The sequence below is a fragment of the Musa acuminata genome, chromosome BXJ1-7 (genome assembly GCF_036884655.1).
Source record: "Musa acuminata AAA Group cultivar baxijiao chromosome BXJ1-7, Cavendish_Baxijiao_AAA, whole genome shotgun sequence".
Taxonomy (NCBI): domain Eukaryota; kingdom Viridiplantae; phylum Streptophyta; class Magnoliopsida; order Zingiberales; family Musaceae; genus Musa; species Musa acuminata.
In genome coordinates this window covers 320,023-338,758 of record NC_088333.1, presented here as the reverse complement: position 1 = coordinate 338,758, position 18,736 = coordinate 320,023, and the positions used below count along the sequence as shown (strand labels likewise).

The following is an 18,736-nucleotide window of genomic DNA, read 5'->3' as shown; positions in this document are numbered from 1 at the left end:
TTCTATTTGGCCTAAACAATAGATGGGGATGATGTTGTTTTACTTAGAATTAAATGTAGGTTTGTCAGTTGACTAGTGGAGTTTTGAACACTTGTATTATTACTAATTAAAGTCCATAAGTGCACGGTCGTCGACGGACTAGAAATAAATGAAAATACGATCATGCCAAAGAACCTGAAGAAATCTAATGATGTAGAATTAGACAAACAATGCAAGAACCTAACCAGCTTATAAAAAGGAATCCTGATCCTTTTTGTGTACAATAAGGGAGGATGGGCAAATGTTGTGATCATCAAAGATTAAAGAAAAATCGGAATACTAGCACAAAGAAAATGATAAGAAAACAATACCAAAGGGGGAATTAAGAACCTAAACCAACAAATAAAACATATTTTATTTATGTACAGGCAGGAGCAGAAGCATGTTTATTTAATTACAGCTCATAACCATACAGTATATGGTTTATCGAATATCTTCTCTTGTCCATCACGCTTTTGCTGTTTTCCTTCCAGTTCCCTAGGATTCTCAGTTTCTAGGAGGGCAATACAAAGAATAGGTACAAGACACGGATCTAAATTCTCTATTTGTCTTTGGGTAGCCTCATAGGTCCTATCATCTGCTTCTTTTTCTCCTTGTAATTCTGTAGCACTTCAATCCTCTGTGAAGGTGATGCCGAGAGTAACCACTTGCTAAATTCTAGCTCTGCCATGCCCATGTTGTGGGCAATGCTTCTGAATTCATTCCTCTTCCGCTGTTCAGAAGAAAGTCTACCCATATTATAGATTCTTTCCAAGCTATTGCCTCGTGTCTTTGATAAAGTCTTCCCGGTAAAGTTTTCATGTGTACCTGCTTCTTTCTGTCCTAAATTTCCAGGCCCCATGTTGACAACATTCTCGTTACGGTGAGCATATACGATACCTGAAAAGAGGGGAGTGAAGTTCACTCGACATTCATTTCTAACACTAGTCATACACTGAAGTTGAATTTGATAAAGAAACAGTGAATGCCAATAGGTCCCAACAAGCTTTTGCATAAGAACAGAAGTGATCGATAGTGTGGAATAGACAGTACGATAACTTGTGACTAGAATATGCAAGTTTTCAAGATTCACTTCTAACTGTACTTCAAAATATTTTCACAATAAATCAACTTCAACAACCATGAAACTATAAATCATTTAGATGACACAATGGCTTGCTTTCCTAAAGAAAGCCAGAGAAATCTACAATGCATGATGATAGTAATATGTACTCACATTTTTTCTTCCTAAATTAGTCTAGCTCATTGCAAGGGAAACCGAATAGACAAGAAAATGACTCTCATTTTTAGTCCTACAAAACACAAGACATACACTGAGTTCTCATACATAAAAGCAAATGGACATGAAGCCCATAGGGGTCTTGGAAAAAGTTGTATATGATCAACCATTGAGCACAAATATGACAGGCTAGAGGGGTAGCTTGTGCACTGAGCAAATGCTCAAAAGTGACAAGTCTAGAGAAGTATGGGATTTAGGATTCTATGTTTCCTCTTGAACTCCTAAGGGACTCGCCACCAATGTCAACTGCCAAGTCTTAAGGTGCTCATGTCCCTCAGACAGGTAACTGACTCGAGAACCTCATTTAACCTCAAAAGACACATAATGGCAAGCCTAATATTATCTTACTATATCTGCATAGAGAACTGTTGGACTTTCATAATGTAAATAACAATAGATGTGCCTCAGAAACATGGCCAATATATATAAAGAAGAAATTATTTACAAGGTGCATGTGCATAAATCATGGCACAATAGCATGTGCATAATTAGGTAGTGAAGAGTTCAATGGAAGAAATTGAAAATATGCTATAAGTTTTCTTTTTCTTTTCAGGCTGCATGATCAGGAATAATTGGTAATTGTATATAACCTTACCTAGCTCCTGAAGCTTCTTTTCATCTTCAAAAATTGCTGCCTCATTAGATTTACCATGAAATGATATTTCACTTGCTTCCATAGGAGTAATATAATTTTCACTTTCTGGATTAAGTGGATTCATCTGAGTAGCTAAATACTTTCCTTTCTTCTCGTGCATTTCAATTATCTCACTTGTGAAAAGCTTGTCAGATAGGTCACGGAAAAGGTTGCAGATTCCAAATAGCTCACCCTGAAATTCCTTGCAATCCTGTAAGATGGAGGACATATGGCGATAAACCAAATTTTGATCAAATATTAATACTGAATCTGCAAAGAAAAAAAGTGAGATCATCTCAAAATCAATACCTGGACACCTTGGAAATAACGTTTTTCCATTTTTCCAGAAACAGCAATATTCGAAAGCTGCTGTTTATAAATTTGCCGAGAATAAACAAGTTCCTCAAGAGAACCAGCAGCAAGAAGACGAAAAACTATAACATGTCGTTTCTGCCCATAACGAAATGATCTGTCCTGGGCCTGCAAGTCTTGTGCAGGATTCCAGTTTGGATCAAAAATTACAACCCGATTAGCACTGACCAGATTCAGACCCAAACCGCCAGCACGAGTGGATATCAGGAATACCTATGTGAGGAAGGAAATATAAATATAAGTTGAAAGTGCACGTTTACTTGAACTATTTTATTTAAGAATTACCTGTTTACTTGGACTTTTGTTGAAGTCATCAACAAGTGATTGACGTATGCTCATTGGAGTTGAACCATCAAGCCTGGAAAAGCAGTAGCCTTTCCTTATAAGAAACTTCTCCAGTATGTCCAGCATCCTGCTTTCAGTATAAACATCAGGTGCAGAGTATCCCAGAATCACAACAGAAAATCCAGAATGCTGATGATATGGAATCCAAGAAAAGAACAAAGTTTACAAACATAAAATATGAAAATTACAAATATAAAACTGTGAATGATTTTATTCAGTATCGATGTAGACCAGTTGTTGAATTAACTAGAGAGCCTGAGATTGTGACAAATGTATGCAGCCACTCAACGATATTGAAAGCTAAAATGCCTGAGCAGGTTAGTCTTTAAAGTGTTCTGTTTTTCCCACCTTAATCACAACCCCTTTAACTCTCCAAAAGTTAAGTACGATAACACCAGATAGTTCTGATCGTGGCAACCGTGAATTTGTTTATGGGGTGAAGAACTTGGAGCATTAGATAAATGTAACAGTTAGTCAAAAAATTGTCAACCATCCTTTAGTTCCCTTGATGGTTTTAAACAATGGATTTGGATAAGAGTTGTCTGAACCATGAGACTCCTGCCAATGAGGATTACCGAAAATTAATATATGTAATTTTACTCCTCTGAGCAGAGAGGCTAGCTATTTCCATAACTAGAATCCTTGTTATATAGGTCATAAAGGACAGTGTTGCCATTTAGTTTCAACTCTTTTTTCCAGTTTGCAAATTGACCAATTAATCAAATTGACATGTCACCACCATATATTACTGTACCAATTGCCAAATAAACAAAGAGGATGATTGGTGCATGTCAAACGAAAAGGCCATATCATTGGATTCAGCATGAATTTGCATTCAAATACAAAGATAAAAAAATTATGGACTGTTGGAAATTGCAAAAATATGACTATCATAATTAACAAAAATTTAGTTTAAACATTTTATGTCAAGCATTTTATACTAACATCCAATTAAGGATCTCTCAGCTGCCAATGCTTCTGAGCATTCGTGTTTTGCTTTTTAATGTGACTCAACAATGAAGAAAAATCAATTAAACCAATATCTACCATTCTTTTTGGAGAACATAGCATATTTTGTGTTTCCAGGTAAGTGTGGCTACCAGATTCTTGAATTTAAAGTAATTTCTATATTTTCCTAGGTCATGATATTATGAAGCTAAAAAAGAAATATGAGTGAACATGTCAATTTGGTATCTGCATACTACAAATGCTAAAAATAAAGTCTTCAATAAAAAAAAAGATTTATGATGGTTATCTTCACCAAATCATGACTATAAGTTTCTTCCAGACTTATTAGATTGTGATTATTGTATTTTTTTCCCCCTTGGGTCCTGAATCAATCAGAAAGTTTATCTGTTGGATTTAGGGAAAACCAGAACTCTATTTGACATGGAGCGTGCTATTCGAACTATTTTTTAAAATCCCTTTTGCATATATTTCAGTTTCAGGAAACAATTCTCTCAAAATAGAACTTAATTTTGCAAGTTTGAGAAGATCTAAATATACAATGATGTGCATATTTAAGAAATGTTGAGGAAAAGTAGTAGTAAAAATGTCTTTGTTTTACTTGAGCTCAAAATTCTTAAAGCTGTTGATAAGTTGATACCATACATTAATTGTCACTGAACAGCACAAATGGTTTATCACACTTAAAAAAAAATCTATTATCTATTCATAACACAAGGAACCAAATGGTTCATCCACAAATCCAAACAAGGCATGTCAATACCTTTTTGGTACAGTGTTGTGTGTTGTATTGACATGGCATAGTACAGTTTGGCATGTCATGTGACAACTCATACCAACTAGCACAACTGAAATGTTGTCCAATTTTATCCTAGTGACATTTCACCATTTTTCAACTTTTAGTTAATATGATTAGATATTTTCTATCTACTTGAAAAATTGCCCAAATTTCCACAACAATTGAAAATAAATATGTAAGAAAGAATTTTCACTCATAGCTTCACATATATCTGCAAAAATATTCATCTAAAAAGAATTTTGGTAATCTTTTTAATCCTACAACTACAAGTGCCTAATTTTTACCACTCTCCACACAAAAATGTTATAATGATGAAAAGAACACATTTGTGATGCCAAGGAACCTCTATCGGCCTGTATCAGATACAGGAGAATTGGATTCTCACCCTACATGTCCTTAGTCTTAATCTTGCATTAATGCTCAAGAAAAAATATCAAATTTGTACCACACACACTCTTGCATTTTCTTTCATCGCTACACTATGTCTGTTCACTGAGCAAAATGGGCAAGCAGTAAGAACTTAAAATGTCAAGGATCATATTAAATGACCAAACCATTTTTTATTGGAATGTCACCTGACAGAGTAGCTGAAAAGAAGAATCTTGTCACCGCCTGTAGTCCATGACAATAATAGCTTCTCCAATGCCCGCATTTTTCCACAATGTTCAACGTCACTAAGCCCCATGAAACTTTCAGTTTGAGCATTGCCACCGATCAAGTCAACATCGGCACCAAGAACAGCAGATACTAGCTCAGCATCCTTCTTTTGCTTCTCGAGATCATCCTTTGGATTGGGCTTTATCAGCTCCAAATGATTGCTTATCTGTAAGACTCACATTTAACATTCTAACACACATTAAGAAGAACATTTAGCATGAAAATATTGTATGCTCAAAGTACCTGCTGAAGCTTGATAAGGCAAGGAAGAACTAGGCAGAAGGGGCATGATTCACAGCCTTCAGGATTGTCCCTGTGCAAATACGTCCATATGATACCATTTGGAACTATCTTCTTGCAACACTCAACCTGAGCTAAAGGGCTGCCACAGCTACAAAGAAGATCCTTATTTATTAGACATTGGACATCAGGCTGTTCCAACATCCTCTTGTAAACTCGCTTTTGCAACTCACTCATTCCACAAAAGACAACATTATCTTCTTTCCCTAACATAAGATGTCCTATAGTCTCTTCCTTGGTCCTTCTTAACAAGTACTTCTGCAAAACTGCAACAAGATGTTGTTTCCGCTCATCGGCAATTTGGACATATCTTTCTGGCGCACTTAACCTCTGACCATGTTTCAAAGGTTCATCATAGAAATCCCGAAAATGTTCCCAAGTCCCTAAGGACCCAGGGGCAACCCAATCAAACAGATTAAAAAGCTCCAATATCCTGTTCTGCATAATAGTTCCAGTGAGACCAAATCTTTTTCTGGTTTTTATTCCTAAACATGCTTTATATAACCGTGATTTTTCATTCTTCAAGCGATGTGCTTCATCAACAATTACAATTTCCCATGGAATTTCACATAAAATTTTATCGTGAACCCTGAAAGTGTCAAAGCTAGTAATAAGTATCTCTATACCATGAGATTCGAGTTTCTCAATAATCAAAGCACGATTTGGTCCATGATAAACAACAACCCTAAAGTCTCCCCATTCAGAAAACTCATTTTCCCAGTTGTGAATAACTGAAGTTGGACAGATGATCAGCGTGGGGCCCTTCTTAATGACATGTTCCATCTCATGAACTCCATGTTCACCATCTTTTCCAATAACAGCAGCAAGAAAAGCTATGGTCTGGATGGTTTTCCCAAGCCCCCTAGTTTAAGATGAAATAGAATGTTCAGCACAGACATGAGAAAAAGCACATATGATAGTAATTTGGAAGACTATTTAAGAACCATGATAAGTTGGGAAGGAGTAAAAGAGGAGATATATGAAATAAAACAGACTTAAAAAATATTTATATGAGATATAATCAATTCAATCTAATAATAATTCAGCTAAGGTATATATAAAAGCACAAATGAAAGTGAATTTTGTTCCATTCTACATCTCTAGATTCAAGAGGCTAACTACTTGGTTGCATTTTACAATCCAGCTAAAAACGTTTTGATGACCACTTCAAAATTTCAAGAGGGCTGTGATTTAGAAAATTATGGGGAAAAATAGATAATTAGTTACTACAATTGCTAATCATTTTTCCTACATTTTTACAAGTACCATCATATTGGTCATTCTTTAAAGCACATGCCAAAATTTTTGCATAATATGGAACGGTATTCAACCGTTACTGATGCCTAGCATGTCTTTTATATGTTTCCTTCATAAATCTATCAAGACCAATTGTCAATAGCATGTAGCAATGTACTACCCAATACAATATAATCAACATGATAGTGGTAATGATATGCAAGAAATTGCAAATTTATTAAAACAAAATAGGGTATTACAATAACTTCTCAAAGAAACTCTACCTATGCAGAAGGAAATAACAAAAACAAGATTTCTAGAAACCAAAGAAGAATGATTACATGTCATCTCCAAGTACACCACCATGGTTGTTGTTGTACAAATTGTATAAAAATCTAACACCATCTCTTTGATGCTCAAGAAGCCTTGAATTAATCGATGCAGGAACCTGCAACAATGCAACAATGTGTTAGGACTTGTAACAAATGGTCCTGCCTAAATGTATATAATTTTTCTTATGAAATTGCATCTACAAGTTACAGTCAATAAAGATTAAGACTCTCAAATCGACTTGAGAAACATGTCACGGTTACAAACAAGGCATCTACTGTGGAGTTAAAGGCAGGTTTAGAGGCTCCTTATCAAGTACATGAATATTTTCCACAAAACCATGCAACATAAATGTTAAGGTAAAGAAAGGGAATATACCAACTTGTCTTGGCTGATAAGCAAAACAACATCATATAATTCAGTTAAGTGGGTAGAGTGTTCCGATTTTTTTCTTTTTGTAACAACACACAAACATGGAGAAGTTTAGTTTTTAAATTCAAGAATCACATATTGAATTATTGAATAATTCAACATTCATAAAAAAAATCCAGCTAAAGCACCAACCAAGAAGGATCGCTAAGAATTTGAAAATTACCAGAAAGTTCACTAAGTATGAAAGGCAGACAGTTTAAAAAATATTACAAAGTGTATTGGAGGATGCGTGCATTTATATGTGTTGGATTGGAAGGAAAACCATGCGAAGTGAATGTCATCAAAGTTGCAGTTGTACTTGAACATCCCTCTATGAGTGACAGGTAAGATACACACACGTAGTTATTGTGGATCTAATGATGAGTAAGAGAGATAAACTTTAACATGTACATATATAGTGCAAACAACAAAGCAACTTACGGAAGCAACAAAATTTCATGCCTTCCTCAAGAGAGTAGCAAGAGTTCCCACTGATGGTTCATAAAAGTGGAACAAATCTATGAACAGAACTAGAAATGTCCAAACAAAGAGCTTATGATAGTCAGCTTAACAAAAAGGCTAACCATTTGTGACTATGTTATACATGTTCAAAAGTATTTTTTTTTTACTAAAATGTCGCCCTTTTCCAGACTCCACCAATCAGAATCATCAATCTCTTCTGCCTCAAATGGGAATGACATGAAGCTCGCACAGCTGTTCACCAAGAATATTAGCAATGAGGACTAAGCATCCAAAAGCAGTTATTAACCAACGCCTACATGAAAACCTACAGGAAATAGAGACTTCAAACAAACATGGAAAGAGTTATAATGGACTCCAGGATGATGCACGATGCAGTCTAAGAAAAATCTTCCTGCAAAGTTGCTTGCATTGATCTGAAAAATGAGGTTTCTATCGAGCTAAAATTAGTTCAAACGACAAGAAAGCATTAAATTAAAACGAAATCCTCCAGAAATCAAAGACAATGTCGAAAGGCACCACACGCTGCCGCTTGTCTGTATATTCAACATTCAGAATTCATTGCAAAACCGATCCATTCCACCTCTTAAAGAAGCAAAGAGAAAAATACCTGAACAACAGGCGTTTCTCCGGGAGAAGAAAGAACCAAGGGCTCGTAGGGCCCTCGAGCCTCAAAAGCGACCGACTGGGGAAGGAACGCGTCACTGTTGAAGCGAGCAGTAGCTGCGACACCTCTACCCTCCTCCTCCTCCTCCTCCTCATCCACATCTTTGTCCTTTTCTACTCGTCGTATTCTTGCGAGGTCGGGCTCACGGAATAGGAGGCCATCGGAGAGGGACTGGGGGTCGAGGCGTTGGAGCTGCTGCGACAGGGACGATTTGGGCGGCTTCCTCGAAAGAGGGAATTGTGTATAGGAGGACGAGGCGTGGGAGGCGCCAGCGGCGGTAGTGGTGGAGGAAGAGGCGGAGAAGTTGGAGCAGGGGCGGAGGGTTTCCTTCAAGCGATTAAACGACATGGTAGTCTTGCAAGGGCGGTTTCTTCTGCCATTTATCGTGCGTGTACACACAGAAACACACTCGTTGCATACCGCCCTTTTCTTATTTATATATAATGTCAAATAAAATATATCGTGGCATTTTCGGATGAGTGATTTATCTTAATTTTTATCTTTATTAGGAAAAATACCATCTTATCATAAATCCGAATAATATCTACTCGCGAAGATTGATCCAACATCATGTAAATGTGTTACAGACTTTGCATACAAAACTATTGTTTCCTTAGTGTGACCCGTCTAAGAAGGTTAAGCGGATCGCTTAGGTTTTCTTGAGTGTGATTCGTCTGGTAAAAAAAGTTTAGAATTGTTTGGTGATGCTTCGCGTTGCCTCGAGGTATTCTTTAGACTTATCGGGGGGTACTGTAGAAAATAAAAAAGATTTAGCACAGCCAATGAGAGTTTTGGTTGAGTCCTCCCTTCCATTTGGTTTCGGGAGCTAGTTTTTATACCTGATTTCGATGGAGGGTGATCGGTTGCTCATCCCCCTCTTTAGCTTCTTGTACTTGTCAATGATTTATTTGTGTCGATGATTTAATGAACATGTTTTCCTGTTACATTCTAGAAGGATGATCGGAGGCACACCGCCTGTCAAAGTAGAGTCATATTTGAAACGCATAGGTTATGAGGATTGACGTCAGGTGTACGAAGAATTGGACTATGTCGTTAAGAATTAATGTTTCATACGATTAAACATACAATCTCTTCTGAAATTATGGTTGTGAACGATAGATCTCTGATGATCGAGAAAACATTAAGAGGACGAGTTTGGTTGTCGTGTAGTGATGGTCGACTTATGCAGCTTCTTCGGAGTTTGTGTTTCGATTGGACGACCACGTGAGCTCTTATAAAAAATTAATATTATAATATTGTTTTTTTATGTTACTGATTAAAAAACATTATAATTTGATCGATTCGATCGATTCATAAGAGGTTAAAGAAAAAAGAATGTTGTTCGAGACTACTAAAAATGGGAGGCGTTGATTATATTAAAAACAATATTTTTTAATATAATCGACATCCAAGACTTAGAAAATGGTACGCATAGATTATTCAACGTTTGAGAGGTTGTTTCAACGTCACTCACTTAATTACCAAAGATCAAATTAACGATAACATTTTACAAAATTTATTGACTGTACCATATATGTCTCATCCTTCCAAATTTATTTGGAGTTATAAAACTATCTCTTTAATTTTGGTAAATTTTTTTACTTGATTGAAAAATGCTGTTCGTATACTACGAAATAGGTCATATATATATATATATATAATTAATTAATTATAATAACATGAGAAATGTATATTTGAATGCCTAAATAGTTAGTGAGTCCAACGTTTTTACTTTGAGATTCGGGCGGGATTGGTGATTCTTGTATTTATATTTATTGTTTTGTTAGGATATAAAAAATGTGCATGGCTAATCAGAAGACCAATAGATTTAATACAGTATTATTCTTAAGAGTATTATTCAAACTCAATTGGCAGAACCAAACGAAGACGGAAGACGAAAGACGAATTAATTTGGTCAAACAAAAGCAATATAGAATCCAAAAAGCAATATCTCACACAATTATAAAGTATTTATTATATGCAATACTAGAGTAGAAAATTAAGAAGATGTGTGTGATCATTTTCATACGCTTTTGTTATATTTGTAGGTAGAAAAAAAATCATTTAATTAAATTATCAAAATATTAAATTGGTCAAATTTGACCGGATTAGATCAAATCACCAGTCATTATTTTAATTTCGATGAGAACCTCATCAAAACTTGCAACCCATCGTTCGATTAAAATTAAATATGCCTAGTGGTAATAGCAAGTCTTCGTGGGCCCATGTTATATCCCAATCACAGAGAAGGTATTGACGGGGTGAGATGTTTGCGGGTAAAAAGATGTTTCTCCCACTGATAAAAAGAAAAGAAAACGAAAAAGAGGGTGTGGAGATGATCGATCGATCGATCAGCCCCGGTCGGTCGGACCGCGAGCAAACGCTGCGTCTCGCTCTCTCTCTCCCTTTTCCTCCTCTTCCTCCTCCTCCTCCTCCTCTAAAGAAAGAAGAGCCACAGCTCGCCCTCTCCTCCTCCTCCTACCTCTCTCTCTCTCTCTCTCTCTCTCTCTCTCTCTCTCTCTCTCTCTCTCTTCGTCTTACACCTCAAGCCTCTCGTCTCTTCTCCGGGGACAAGCGAAAAAGGAAAATAAAAAAAGAGTAAATGCCTGCCCAAAAGCGCCCGCTTCCTCCTCCTACTCCTCCACCGGATCACCAACTCCCCCCCTCCGATGAGTCTCCGCCTGCTGACCCACCCCCGCCTCCCTCGTCTCTGCCGACACCGGCCGCTCAGCATGAGCAGGAGCAGGGGCGGGAGGAGGATGGTGGCGATGGCGGCGAAGGGGACGCGGAGAAAGAGCCGCCAGAGGTCCCACAAGAACAGGATGGTATGGCCTCCCGGCGAGGCTCTCTCTATCTCTCTCTCGTTCCTCCTACTGAGTCTCGATCTCACTGCCATCTGCCGCTGGTTGTGCTTGATCTTTTTGTTCACAGCAGATTCTGATGGCCGAAATGCTGGCGGCCAATCGTCCGATGAAGAAGACGAGGACGACGATGAAGCCGTGAAACTAGAGTACGTCGCCCTTCCCACCTTCTTTCCTTCTCTGTCTCTCTATCCCTGTCTCTCGCCCACCACGACAGAGTCTCTCAGTTTTGTGTCTGGATTTGCGACTGCCTCTGCACGGCGTTGGATTTCTTGTTTGCTACGATGCTCTGTCAGATGCAGGGAGTCGTCTTTCGTGTCTCATGCACGCGGGTAATATGTGCATTTGGCAGATCGGGTGTCTTGCGTACCCTCGTCCGTCCTCCTGATGGGTGGGTCTTCTTGGTGGTGAGTTGGATGAGCATGTCCGCCGCCGCCTTCCTTCACGCATGCATGACTGCTTATGTTTGCGATCAGGTTGAGGTGGCGGCAGACGCTACTAATAAGTCATAGGCCATGGAAGAAGCTTATTGAGAAGATGAAATGATAAAATCAACCTTCGAACAGCAACTTTATACATGCCATGTTTGTCATGATTACTATTGCTTGCATGCTTGTTGCTTCTGTGCCGGTGATCCTGATCCTTTTAAGTCTTGTTGTGCTTCCACTAAGGTTTTGGAGGTCATGTTTGGCTTCATTTTCCCATGTGGCCAATTTCTAATCTAGTCATCTGTTAAATCTTCTGGCTACTTGATTATTTTTTAATGTTTTCTTTTAAGTATATATTACCAACCTTTGTTGTTGCCCAGTGGTTTTTTCTATAAATTTTCTTAAAGGTGGTACCTTAATAGGTTAGACCTTCTAGTATAATTTTTTTATTTTCCAATCCAGGGATTTTCTCTGCTCTCTTGTTCCCTGTAGTTTCAGTGATAACACTCAACATCATTTATGGTGCTATGATCTAGCTCAAGTGTCTTAGATTAAGTTTTATAAAACAATTCTGGGAGTTCTGATTCGTTTCCATCGATGTCTTGTATGGTAGGGCTTTGAATGTCAGCAAATTGCTCTCATCCTTACATTCAAAACTAAAGGATTCCAGTTAATCGCACTCTAGCCTGTTCCTTCTAAGCATATCTTGTACTTTTTCCACCTATGCATTTGCAGCATGCCAAAATCTTGCCACAAATACTTTCTCAAATGTGCTGCATTGTCTTTTTAGGTGCCACATGTTGTTTTCTTGGTGTTGACAAACCTCTCATGTATTCTGCTATTATAGCTGGAAGATGATTAAAAAGTTTGTTATGTTCTAAAACTAAAAAACCTGTTGTGTTCTTAAAAGCTAAAAAATGGGTACTATTCCCAGCAGTTAAGGATAATGTAAAATAAACATGTGTGGAATGGGTTATTACCTACTAAATATGATATTTTAGGACTCAAAATAGTGGTATCTCAAGTTCTTAACTATACGTAGGCATTGCATACTTGCTAACATCCTTTGTTTGGGTTTTTCAAAGTATCAAGGCCCTTCTCCAATAATTCATCACTTTCTGTGCTGTTATGTATATCATGTGATTCTCCTTCAACCCTTTTCTGAAGTTCATTATTTAGATTCTATCTGATAAGAGCTAGGAAGTTCCCTGCGATAAGAGGTGCTACTTTTAGCTGATCTATGAAGTGAAACTAAGCTTTTAGTATTTGTCATAAATCATTATGCTTATGGTTGCTACTTAATGCACATCGTTTTTGCTGTGCAAATCCCTCAGTTGCTTCTTTCTTAATCCACAACCAAATTGTTACTTGCATTTGATAGTGTCAATTGTTCTCTTGAAGTTGAAGAATCATTAATGTTCTTGCCTTTTGTCTTTATGGAGAAAGAACAGCCTTGTTTTTTGTACATCTTTTTCTATTTGTTCCTCCAGTTATACTGAAAATTTTCATTAATCTGCCAAAGCCTTCTTCATGTATTCACAGTAAATTTTTGTTCTTTGTTCATGAACCATATGCAGATAAATTTCCTTTCATGAGTAGGCCTTAATTTATTTGATTTCTTTAGGCAGGTAACTTACCTTGATATTCTGTCTATGGAGCCTGCATAGGTCTTATTATACCATGTGGTTGCTCTTTGCCAGTGTGGCTTTAGTTTGGCATGAATAGTGAACGAAACCTTCACCTACTGTTTCCTTATTTGGTATGGACAGTGAATAATTATTCTATCTGTATCAAGTTTATTCATGCTTAAATCTTTTTTCATGCTCTACTTGATGAGCGACTATTGTCCTGCATAAATTGATAGAAGCTGCTGCTAGAGACTGCTAATGCATGAACAATTTAATATTCTACTCGCCTGTGCAACTGTATAATCATTGAGCAAATACTTAATGGTTGTTCTCACATGTGACCCACTATATGTTTGAGATAGCTGTGTAAATAAATTTTTCTTCACCTTAATACTTTATTGTGGTTGCAAGAACTATGCTTGTATGCAGTGGCCTTATTTTATTTACAAACTTTATGGTTCTGCACACCTAAAATCTCATCTTACTCTGGCTCATTCTTCACATTTTTTCAAATAATAAAATTTGCATAGTGCATACTACACAGAACTGATATTGATTTTTTGCTGGTTCACAGATTTGTCCCCGTGAAGCTGGCGGACATTCGAAAAGAAGTGCAATGCCCTATATGCTTGGGTACAAACATTTAAGACCTCTCCGAACACATTTGAACATACGCCCATCCCCATAAATTGATTACTGATAAACTTATTTAGATTTATTCTGGTTGCTATCTGTATTATGCCGTGTAATTTTTTGTTCATATTTATCCTAAACGATGTTAATTTAAGACCATCATATTCAGTTTAATTTATCATACTGTAGTTGGACGAGTGCATGTTTTACAATTGTACCCACAAATCTGAAACACAGGATTATTTAGGTCAATGGATCCAGGGTCCTAGGAATATCAGTATAACTTGGTTCGGTTAATTGTTGGTCGCATCAGCCACGAGTTGGTCGACCAAACCAATCCTGAAGATGCTAACCATTCTGAACTAATCCTAGCCTGTGGAGTCAAGTGTGAATCTTCGCTATACTAAGAAGACAAAAAGCATTAGTCAGGGTAAGATAAAAATTGGAAGAATTGCAAAATAAGGCAGAATAATATTAGCATTTATGTTATATTCATAGGCTGGACAAAGACATCTTCCATTCATGTTTTATTGGCTTTGTAACACTCTTTAGTCTAAAATATTTTTTGGTTTATATTATTTATTATTTTGTGGATTTCTGAATATTTTAATTTTTGTCCAAAACACAGATTACCTAATCAGATTCAAATAATCTTTATTTATAACAGAACCTGTATTCAACTATTGATCTTTAATCATCCAAACCTTGGTTTAATATGCATGTTTGACCCCTTCTAAGATGATGCATGTAAAAGTTTTCCTAGTGTGTCAATAAGGTCTACTGTCTTTCACTTTTTTTTTTTTTTTACTTAGAGTTGTTACATAATAAATGCAGTATGAGAAAGCATGACTTCTTGACTTTTGATCTCTTATATCTCTAATAATTTTCTTCACATAGTTATGCTTGTCTTTCTGCCCGTCAGCAGATCTTGTGCTTTACTGTAGCTAATTTTTTTTGTTAAATGCATAGAGCATCTGTTTTTTACTGTATGATCTATTTTTCTTTGACAAAATAAGTCAATGCTAAAATTTAAGCTAGCTACAGTTTCCGATAGGTGTAGATGATCTCTATTTTGAGTCTGTTGCTGGTTGATTCTTTTTTGTTTTGTGCTTTCAGTGGATTCACTTACCTATATCCACACTTCATGACTAATATAATTGTGAAATTTGTGGAAGTTCCATGTCCTCTCCTTTGTGTGTGTATATTATGGAGTTAATAACTACTCTTATTGCAAGCAGGTACCCAGAAATTTATGTATAAGCCCAGTCAGGATGTATACAAATTCATTTGTCTCTTCCCCAAATATTTTCTTTTACCACACTATCATATCAGATATTTTTGTTGTATATTTCAGAATCTGCTTGTAAGATATCAGAGTCAAAGTGCTTTCTTACCATTGAATGTTTCTGTGGAGCAATTAGATGTGCTTGAACTGACTGTTTCACAAGTGGGTTGATTGCCACTGAATTACTGTTTTGAGTCAGCAATAAGTGTCTGATGGTGGCAGGCAAAGAACTAGGCCATGAAATCTATTTTATATCGAAAAAGTGTGCAGAGGATCTACAGGCCAAGGGACAGTCTTATTTCAAGTTATTCTGTAGCTTGATGCTTATGATGGAACTATTCCTTTTTCAGTCTTTTTCTGGCATCATTTGTGACTAAGCAGCGATCTGTAAACTACAATGTTCTTGTCACTGTCCAGCCCATATACCTCATAGCCTTTGAAGCATTCGTATTTCTATGTGCTACCAGTTATTCTGAAACAAAATTTCATGATAACTTCATGCCAGGGATAATTCGGAAGACAAGGACAGTAATGGAATGCCTGCATCGCTTTTGCCGGGAATGTATTGACAAATCAATGAGACTTGGGTATGTTGCAGAAGTGTTGTGCATATGCAAAATATTGTGCCTTCTTTTTAATGAGATTATTGAAAAGGAATAAATAAGTTAGTTTTACTTTATCCTACTGGCAAGAAAATTCATCCTCGTTCTAATTTTCCTGCAGAAATAATGAATGTCCTGCATGCCGTACTCATTGTGCCAGTCGGCGTTCTTTGAGAGATGATCCTAACTATGATGCTCTTATAGCAGCCCTATACCCAGATATTGATAAATACGAGGAAGAGGTATATCGGATTTGGTATTCCTGATGAACTTGCTAAATCTATTAATTCAATATTTTCTACTCATTTGTTCACTATTATTGTTGAGTCATCAGTTCCTAATTTTATTGTGTGGCTGCAGGAACTGGCTTTCCATGAAGAGGACAAATTCCGCAATAAGAAGGTAGCATCATCTAACTGAACAAGTATTATTGGTAGATCAATGTGTATAATTGATTGTTATTTTACTCCAATCTCCTATCCAAAATAGATACAAGCATACATAGCTGAGACATTTCGACGACAATCGGAAGCTCTTGGTAGGAGAAGGTCTACATCTAAAGCTGCTACACCATTTGGAAGAAGATCACAAGGAAGTTACCGAAATCATCTGCGTGGGAGAGGTAGAAATATTGGTCGTGACATGGCAGTTGCAGGCTCTGATGATGATGAAGAAGAAGAAGCAAATGGTAACGATGGCACTAAAGATTCCTCTTCTGCTGATGAGCCCTCTCCTGACCGAAGACCAAAGAGATGCAAGAGATGGGGAGCACCGCGATCTTCACCAGCTAGAACAGTGGGCAGTGTTGATGTTGGATCTGAGGAGAATGATGACTTTGAAGTCAACAAAGAGCCTCTTGGGACATCACCTCTGCGAGCAGGAAACAGAGATATGCTTGCTTGGGGTAAGAACGGCACGCGTAGTCAGACTAGACATGGTAATACTAGCGGTGCAAATGGAAGGTTGGTCAAAGGTGGGCGCATGGCCAAATTGGTGGACTACCTACGCAGTTTAGATGATGCTGATGATGAGGTACAGTAAGAGGATAGGGTAACCTTTGCCTTCTACTTACCTCATAATAACTTCTGTTCATACTTAGTGCTTTGTGATTTTTTCTACTTTTTCAGTTTGATGTACATTTGACCCTGGTTCCTCTGGATGATGGAAGTATGCCAAATTTGGAACAACCATATCTTAGCTGCCGGCCAACCTTGTCAATCGGACATCTTTGCCAAGTGAATACATTTGAGCTACAACTGCTTCTGAATTATGTTGCTTAGTGTTTGAAAATCTTAAGGTTCTGTTCCTTATTCGGAGTTTGTGGATGTATGCAGTTTATTGCTCTTCAGACATCTGTACAAGCTGAAGAGTTGGAGATATATGCAAGGAAGCCTCGGAGTGGCACTCTCGGGGGCGGGTCTTCCAGCTCGATGGATGATGCCCCTACTGTACCTTGCATAGGCCTACAGATAGTGGAGGGACATGAATCTCTTGCAACACTTGTTGCTTCTTTCACTAGTGAACGAGGGGAGCTGGTGAGATTTCTCAACCAGTATATAGTTAATCACTTGATGTTCTTCTCTATAAGCTTAAGCTTTAAAGCGACAGGCATCCTTTTTTGGTCCCCAGGTGTTGGTGTACCGTCGAAAGGCACAGTACAGTGCTAGAGAAGTGCTCAACATCACTTAATATGATGTTTCCGCATGAGAACCCAACATAAACCAGACACCTTTTTTTTTTTTGTCTGTGCTCTATATGTATATGATATACATACAATACATATATATATACATAAATCCAAATAAAAGGCTGGTCGAGCGATGGAACGATAGTGATTGAAATCACAGAGCACCATGTCTGGACAAGAAGGTCGGACCAAGATGCGAAGCGGAGAGAACTTCCATGCTAACTTCATCCAGCAGTGAAATTAAATTTTAATATCTCTTTTAATTATGCCCCAACAAAGTAGGAAGTGACATGTCTTTGGTTACTTTCAGTTTATACTTGTGTGTTTACTGTTGTTCACTTGAATCTAATTTCCCTTTCAGCTGCTCGTCATATAATCTATTGAAATGCGCTACCTCTCGGTTTATGACTTGTACTATCTTTCTTTCATATGACAAAGTCTAGTTCTTTGAAACTATACAATTTATGTCCTTCGTGCTGAGGAAGTCGATAATGATGTTGGACATTGTGAGGTTGCTCCATCTCCTCCTGACTCATGCAACATTGTTCCACAGGGAGGATGCTCCTGATGATGACAGGTTAGTGTAATCTCTTGAGACAAATCTCGTACTTGTCGTCAATAGAATGCTTGTAGCCGAGTTGGCTAGTGTTTCTGGCTTCGTGACAGGAGGGAGTCTCAAATTGCCTTTCTGACGTTCTATCATCGATTGCCTTTTTGGAACCTGAGTTCGAAAATTAAACAATCCACCAAATGGCTTCATTGTGTTTTCTAACCTTGTGTGCAGGGAAGAATCGAGTGCGCAAATGCTGCTGCGGTCCACGACTTAATCTACGACTTCGTGCCTTCGATCACCCGCACCCCTATAAATACGTAACAGTTGTCCAGTCATTTGCTTGTGCCGACTTAATCATTTGCTTGTGCCTCTTGTGGCGACGGTCGACAACTTTGGAATTCGCTGCGGGCTTCGCCATCGTTATTACCTTTCCATGCCTTCGACACCGTCGAGGTTCGTCTTCGTCTCCCAGTCTTTAATCCATCGTACTAATTCTTTAGGGTTTCTTTCTTCTTTTGTTTTGGTCGGTGGCTCCGATTCTATC

General features: G+C 37.6%; 2 protein-coding genes across 3 annotated transcripts; one reads left to right on the top strand and one right to left on the bottom strand.

Annotated features, from left to right (window-relative positions):
- Positions 1–358: 358 nt before the first annotated feature.
- On the bottom strand, positions 359–8,916 carry LOC103991021 (switch 2). Its single transcript, XM_009410373.3, has 8 exons — positions 8,459–8,916; positions 6,969–7,075; positions 5,335–6,253; positions 5,010–5,257; positions 2,610–2,736; positions 2,262–2,537; positions 1,914–2,163; positions 359–918 (listed from the first exon to the last, which is right to left on the bottom strand). The coding sequence occupies exons 1-8, from the start codon at positions 8,861–8,863 to the stop codon at positions 581–583; spliced, it is 2,670 nt and encodes an 889-aa protein (XP_009408648.2). The 5' UTR covers positions 8,864–8,916; the 3' UTR covers positions 359–580.
- A 1,941-nt stretch (positions 8,917–10,857) lies between these two features.
- On the top strand, positions 10,858–18,044 carry LOC103991022 (putative E3 ubiquitin-protein ligase RING1b). 2 transcript variants are annotated; one of them, XM_009410376.3, is made up of 10 exons: positions 10,858–11,340; positions 11,450–11,525; positions 14,007–14,065; positions 15,856–15,937; positions 16,074–16,194; positions 16,313–16,354; positions 16,442–16,984; positions 17,080–17,187; positions 17,287–17,487; positions 17,582–18,044. In XM_009410376.3, exons 1-10 carry the CDS (start codon positions 11,118–11,120, stop codon positions 17,639–17,641), a joined length of 1,515 nt encoding a protein of 504 aa, XP_009408651.2. In that variant the 5' UTR covers positions 10,858–11,117; the 3' UTR covers positions 17,642–18,044. The 2 variants fall into 2 exon arrangements, with proteins under 2 accessions (XP_009408651.2, XP_009408650.2); XM_009410375.3 differs by having other exon boundaries at positions 11,447–11,525.
- The last annotated feature ends 692 nt before the right edge of the window (positions 18,045–18,736 follow it).